The 7,500-nt window shown below is 39.2% G+C and overlaps 2 protein-coding genes across 5 annotated transcripts in view; one reads left to right on the top strand and one right to left on the bottom strand.

The window, feature by feature from the left end:
• LOC101854843 (GTP cyclohydrolase 1) overlaps positions 1 to 4,456 on the top strand; it is a gene marked incomplete at its 5' end in the record, with an annotated part of 96,041 nt that extends 91,585 nt beyond the window's left edge. The window contains 1 exon segment of the mRNA XM_013087673.1: positions 4,324 to 4,456. Coding sequence (XP_012943127.1) covers positions 4,324 to 4,364 — 41 coding nt within the window.
• LOC101848794 overlaps positions 3,911 to 7,500 on the bottom strand; it is a 98,998-nt gene continuing 95,408 nt past the window's right edge. For all 4 annotated transcript variants that reach the window (XM_013087660.2, XM_013087662.2, XM_013087665.2 and 1 more), the window contains one exon: positions 3,911 to 4,424. The gene's annotated coding sequence lies outside the window, so the exon portion shown is untranslated. The remainder of the gene's footprint in view (positions 4,425 to 7,500) is intronic.

Raw genomic sequence — 7,500 nt, 5'->3', positions numbered from 1 at the left:
TTTTCGAGTTAATCACCATTGGATCTGAAATCCCCTTATTACACTTCCTTCTTTTCTTCTCCCTCTCCACTAACCCCTCCCCCCTGCCCTTTTCTCCAATAGTCAGTTGATTCCCCATAGCGAAAAATCCCAAGTTCAAGACACCACAGACATTCATTATACTTTTAGAACACAAGCAAATGTTAACTATTATTCTAGCTATATATTTATGCTCTATCAGGGTTTACACCCATTTGCTTCATGTAATGGAAAGAACCTAAACGAAAAGAAAAAGGATACAACAATGTCTTTTTCTTCCTTTTATTGATTGATTCATTGGATATTTCAGTTGGTGTCTTGGAAACTTTTTATTCAGGGGCAAAAATTAAGAAAAAGAAATAATGAAAAAAAGTGATTTAGGTATTCCAAGCAAAACCTTGGTACATAGCATTTTATATCATGAAGAATTGTCACAATGACAAGCAGTTTGGAAAAAGGTTACCTTTACGAAAGAAATATTTGCTATGATAAGGGGTGTCGTGGTTCGAATCTCGTACGTGGAGTTCTAGAAATGTGAATTGTTCGGAGATATAAAGGTCCCGAATCATAAGTGGCTTTGCAGGAATTTTCATGCAAACCAATACCATGTTTTCTTTCCCTATTTTTGCATAAATGATGCATGTAGAGAGGAAGTCTGGGTGTGACACTGGCAATATGATATTCTGTTTTCTGCCACCCGCCACGAAGATGAGAAAAGGCATATTTCCATTCTTTTCTCATGCCTGTCGGTTTTCTGGTCGAGAGGTAAAGGGAGAGAAGAACTAGCGAGCGAGTGACAGAGTGTTCGTGAATGCGCGCGCGCGCGCGTGTGTGTGTGTGTGAGTGTGTGTGTGTGTGTGTGTGTGTGTGTGTGTGTGTGTATGTGAGAGAGAGAGAGAGAGAGAGAGAGAGAGAGAGAGAGAGAGAGAGAGAGAGAGAGAGAGAGAGAGGGGTAGATGTTGATAGGAATGAAGGAGCAAACGACACCAGAGCAGCCGCCAACCACCCGCACAGAAAGAGAGAGAGAGAGAGAGAGAGAGAGAGAGAGAGAGAGAGAGAGAGAGAGAGAGAGAGAGAGAGAAAGAGAGACAGAGAGTCGGAGACAAATAATTAAATTTTATTTTAGACATTTGTTTTCTTTCTACAGTAAACTCCCATTTGTTTCTCAAACTTCCGCTATCTCAGTGGAAGTGATTTTCAACAGTCGTTTTCTCTCGTAAACAATATTGCTCTCGAACGAGCGCCCGTCTCCAGGTAAAACGGCTCTAAACACTCCCATTCCATTCGCATTGGTTTAGTCTGTCTCTGTTGCCCCCCGGGATTGCCCCTCGCTCGACTGGCCATTAACCACCTACCACCCTATCCGAATCCCCACATTGAGGGTCTCAAATCTTTCATCATAAGTAACTCAGTGAGCGCCAAAAGGCATGCTTCACCAGCTGGATCACTGTACCAAAAACGAACAGGGTTTTCATTGCAGCTTTCACTAAAAGGTGGTAAAAAACTTGTTGTTTATCGTAGGTTTTCTCGATCGTTTAGGGAACATACAGCTAAACCAAAACGTGTGCACATTACAATTTGCCAAGTGTTTATGATTTTTTTCACAAGTTTATTCTGGGTATCCGCATTCATTGGAAAGTAATGGTAATAATAAATAATATTTGCATTTATACAATGCATACCCATGCTCTTCAGCATGCTTAACGCGCTTTACAACTAATACCTGGATTATTAGAGTTTTGGCTTCATTGATGAAACGCTTTAATAACACTTCTCTCTTTCTACAGTTTAGAACAGCATTCTAACAAGATGTGGTAAGGTGAGGTGTGGCATTGGATTCACGGCCCTACGCACACTGCAAGATCTTTTTTAAAAGTACCAAGTCTATCCCCAATGAGATTTGGGAGGGGGGGGGGAGCTTTCCAAACAATGCAAGTTCAGGAACACCCCGTCGGACATTCGAACCATGGCCATATGCACTGTATTTCAGGAGGATACAATCTGAGCATGATTCTTTTGTGAGTTTTGGCTTCATTGATGAAAAGCTTTAATAACACATTCTGTGACTCCCCTTTCATTAGAAAAATCCCATATTCTGAACTGCGTAATTGACACGGCAGTCAGTGAACCACCAGTTTTCGTTTTAAAAGTTTTATTATCTAGATTTTATAGCAAGGAATACTTCACATGTCTTGTTTGTCTTTTCTTATATTTCAAAATAAGTCAGCTCCAATGCTCTTCTCCTTCTCCCACCCAAAACCATATCCCATAGACATGGACTACAAAAAGAACTGTGCAGATCAGGTTAGTGGAAGCAGAGGAGAAGATGTGCATTTTTAGAACAGCTGAAAAAAAAGTTATCAGTAGGTGCATTTATGATCTTTAAAGGCTAATCCGAGAGCCACCAGAAATGCACAGCTCGGAGGAAAGGAGAGATATACTCACACGTGGACAAGCCCGTGATATCTGCTTGATTAAAGCTTCATGTTTTCTAGTTTATCTTCATTCCTCTTGAGCTTAAGTTGCCTGGCGGGTTTTTTTTAGGCGTGTGTGTCTAAAAATATAAAGAACAGACACCATTTCAGCTGGTGGTGCACAGTCAATCCGGCCTCTGAACGTTAGTGGTCGTAATATAATATGTAACTGCTTGTCGATTGGTCCTCTCTCTTCTTTTAAATATGTTTTTTCTTTAAGTGTTTTGCGAGGGGGGGGGGGTAGGGAGAAAAATGTTATTAGCTTTGATTTCACACCAAATGTTTTGGTATATTATTTTCACGATCTTATGATGAATATCGTGTCTTGGGTCACACAGTTATTAATCATAACATAATTGGAGAATTAATGTCTCGCGTTGTGCTTTCTGTACGAGTTATTTGCACTAATGCTGCTTTTTTAGCACAACGCCTTTTAATCAACTTTACACAGTGATTTGTTTTCCACGGGAACCCAAGCAGTGTATCTTTCAGGAGGAAGGAGAAAGGCTTTGTTTCAACATTCACTTTTCTCAAAATCATAATCCAAATAAACTCAAGCCAATCATGTGTATAATACAGTGAATATAAAGCACGTACAACAGATCAGAGACTTCATTATCGCTGTACCCTTCATCCGACAGTATGAGTAGGGTAGGAGCATTACGATGAAATATAAATATTTGTAAATACAAGCCCTTTATCATACTGCTTCTCACCTTTTTTCACGTCTTCACACTCTCTTCCTTTCTTCTCCCTCTTTCTTTTTGTTTCTCACTTTTATTTTCTCCTATCTAGCTATTTATTGATTTTTTTATCCATCCATCCATCCATCCATCCAGCCATCCATCCATCTGTCTGTCTGTCTATCTATCTATCTATCTATCTTTTCTCTCTTTCCCTTTATTTTTAAGGTGGTTCTCCGTATCTCTCGCCATCTCTCTCTCGTTTGCTTTCCCTTGCTCTCTCTCTCTCTCTCTCTTTCTTTTTCTCTCTCTCTCTCTCTCTCTCTCTCCCTCTCGCTCTCGTTCTCTCTCTTACACACACAAACATACACGCACATACACACACAGACACACACACACACACACACACACACACATACACACACACATACACACACATACACACACACACACACGTACGCACGCACGCACGCATATACATACAGAGAAAGAGAATGAGAGAGAGAGAGAGAGAGAGAGAGAGAGAGAGAGAGAGAGAGAGAGAGAGAGAGAGAGAGAGAGAGAAGGAAAGAGGAGGGGTGAATACAAACAATAACATCAGTACAATCATACACCTTTAATACCCAAACTAACAATTGTCATGATTATAACAAGCAGCGTCATTTGGGCATTTCTAAAGAATCTATTCATTTTTCTTTGGCCTGATTATTATATCCCAAACTCTGTTTTCCCTTCTTTTCCACTATTTCGTACGACATTTTATTTTATGACAAACATCACTCAGTCTAATATAACAGTTAGGAGAAAGCAAATCTTTCCGCCCTCAGTTCTCCATCCATTTAAGACACACAGACATCAGTCAACACATTATAATTATGTAACACTTGAATATTCATAGAAATGAATGAATAACAGAAAACATAGCCATAGAATATTTATCATACAATTAAAGATTAAACTTTTAAAAAATCACGGTTCAACATTAAAAGAAAAAAGATTAATGAATATTATTTTCAACGTGAAAGCAAAACATAACACTTTAAGATGAGAGAAAATTCGCTATATTATTATGGGCATCATAGTTTCATTGCACATGATAGTAGTAAAACGAGTGGTTATATTCGGCTTCCTTTCTCTACTCCTTCCAGGTCGAAGTTCACGTGACCATTTCTCGACCAAAGAAGACTGACGCACTTTCCTGGCTGAGTGCACATGATGTGGTGATGACGTTAGACACTGTGTCAGCGACCTGAGAATTGAATTAAAACAGCAAAATGAAGAGTCACGACTTTTGAAGAATTGCTATGTTTCATTTATGAGGTGAAAAGGGGTTATTTCTTGACCTAGCATCATCATCATCCGGTGCCTTGCCGACTGGCGTGGGCGATCATGGACCTCCACTTCACTCTGTCTTGCGTTGCAGCAATGGTGTCTGTTGTTCTTGCTGCTCCTAGCCGTGTTGTCATCTTGTCCAGTATCTTTTCCCTCTGTCTGCCTCTGCCTCTCTTTCCATTAAACGTGCCTGTGGTTACAATATATGACCTAGCATACTTGAGATTAAAACGTTGCAGTGTATGTTCGAATAATTTATTTGTTTTAGACCATGAACTGACGGAGGAGATAAGGGTGGTTGAGTATGTCTGTGAGTGTATTTATGTATGGACGTGTGCACTCTCACACATACACAAACACACAAACACACACACACACACACACACACACACACACACACACACACACACACACACACATACACACATACACACACGCGCGCGCGCGCGCCTCACTGCTAAGGTTTACATAAATTTGTCTTCGTCAAAAATCCTGTAATGCGTTTTGAAAAGGTAAAAAGCTATCAAAATCGAATATAAGAAGGAACTATTTTTCTTGATTTGGTACACTCATTTAAACGACAACACCTACGACCCTTTCACCAACCGGACGATGAAAAGCCATTTAAGCTTTCCTAACAAAATACTTTTTCAGAAGCGCCACGCACAGACCGGAGTGCCTGGGAGGGCAGTGAGGGAGATATCAATACCGTAAGGGTCTTCCAGTGCTGAATCAAAGCAAAGATCGTACACAACAGGATGGTTCACTCAGCCAAAAAAAGTGTCTGCGGAAGTCAGTGCATTGCTTCAGATGGCAGTCTTTGTTTTGAAGCTCCCTGAAACAGCACCTGGACATTGTTGGCTGGTGCCTCTATGAATAAATTATCGATGGCCAAGGTTTTGAAGCTCTCTTTCGTTTCTCCAGAAAAAGAATAGGAATAGCACTACTTGTTAGTTTCACTTTTATTGTTTTTCACACAAGCAGGGTAACTGTTCGCAAAGTCCGTGCCACCGAATTTTTAGGACACTTGTTTAATAGGCTCCAAGAGAGGAGTGAACAATCTGGTTATGTACGATTTTTGGTCAAAGCAAGATAGACAAACATGATCAAAAGCAAACTGATGGCAAATACCCGTATGTGAAACACTGGGACACACAGTAGCACCTTCTATCTACGACTGAAGAGTTTTTTAGATTTTCGACAGAACTTTTCAAATAGGATAAAAGTGAAGAGAAAATAATAATAAGATAATAATAATAATAATAATGATAATAATAATAATAATAATAATAATAATAATAATAATAATAATAATAATAATAATAATAATAATAATAATAATAATAATAATAACATTTGTTATGCACCTATGTAGAGGGAATACAAGAATTAAATTACATCGAAAGGGAACTGAAAGGAAAGTGTTTAAAATGTAAACGGTTATTACATAATGCAGGTGGGCGTATCCTGGCTTATCCCTAGGGTGGGAGGGGGACTCACCCAGAAACAATGAGATTACAACCTTGTTCAAAAACCACCCAAACAGATCGATTACAACATAGCTTGCTCAGTTTTCCTCAACATTTTGGGACATAGATTTTATTAACTCTCCTTGCAAAAGTATTTCAAAATGATATATCATTCTTGCACTGCAAATGTTTTGGAAAACCCCAAAGTTTTAGACCATTAGTGTAGATTTTAGTGAGATTTTTGCACTCATTGAGGTACCTCGAAAATGTGTTCGCAAAAGATAATATCAATTTGAAAACAAAAATGGAAGAAAAGGTTCACGCCTACACTCAGGCAAATCAGTAATCGAGCTCAGTGTTCATTGTTATATAACTTGAAATAAAAGTCGTTTCAAGTCTTGGTATTGGTCACGGTATCTTGAAAAGCTGAGAACGTCTCTGAAACAGACTAACTGCCCTCATCAGGATAAACTATGCCACGATTTACATTGCCTTTTATGACGCTGGGAATCCACAAGTGTTGGTATGCTTAAGATGAAACGAAAGAATTCATTACTTGGAAATGCCGAATATTGAAAACTTGATCCTTCTTTTTTTATAGAATTCCCAAATGTCAGTGCGTCTAACGATACAATGCTGCCATTTAAAACGATGCAGAATGTTGTTCTCATTTCATGTCATGATCAAACTCCATTATGTTGTCCTAACCCGCCACGGACCCTTCTATTCCAATGAGACACGCAGGGAAAGAAAAACGATTTGAGCTGATATTTGGCAGCGTTCTTTGCGAAACTCTTTATTTTTACCCGTGAACCATTTGTCTCAAATGTCAAACCACGTGGAAAATGGAGAGGGATTAAAATGAAGAAAGATATCGGCCCACACTCGTGATTAGCGGGAAATGAAGAATTTTATCTGTGTTCTTGTCTCCAAATACTGTTGGGCCTAGAATCGGGTAGCACCGCAAATAGATGTTGACAGCGGTTAGGCTCATATTAAAATACACCCCCATCGATGCTAATCTTTCCAATCATTTTTCTTCACCTTATTCTTCTTTTCGCGATCCATCCCATTTCTTTCTTTCTGATTTGTTTTATATATTTATTCTTTTTTTTCAGGAGCAAACCGTCGGAAGTTAGTGTCCTTTCTTCTCAAAATATAGCTTTGCATTAATCGAAAAAAAAGTCTTGTCCTCTTCCCTAAATTACGGAAGTTATAAAAGGGAATAGAAACGGATGAGGAGTACACAGGAGGAACAAAAGGATGGATTGTTTTTGTCGGGCTTTTGTGGGGGTGGGGGTGGGGGGATGGGTGAAGGGGGGTGAGAGTAGAGGTGGTGGCAGGTTTAGGTGAGGAGAGTGGGATAGGGAATAAGATTGTTATTGCATCGAAAGCCATTTTGAACGCAGCTTATTTTTAAATTTTAGAGCAGGATCTCTATGGTATCTTTATCCAATAGACCCGAATAAAACGGGAGGAGAGACTCGTGATTCCTAATAATAATAATGATAATAATTATTATAT

This window comes from Aplysia californica, unplaced genomic scaffold, assembly GCF_000002075.1.
Source record: "Aplysia californica isolate F4 #8 unplaced genomic scaffold, AplCal3.0 scaffold00021, whole genome shotgun sequence".
In the NCBI taxonomy this organism is placed as follows: domain Eukaryota; kingdom Metazoa; phylum Mollusca; class Gastropoda; order Aplysiida; family Aplysiidae; genus Aplysia; species Aplysia californica.
This window is presented reverse-complemented; position numbering and strand designations above follow the sequence as displayed.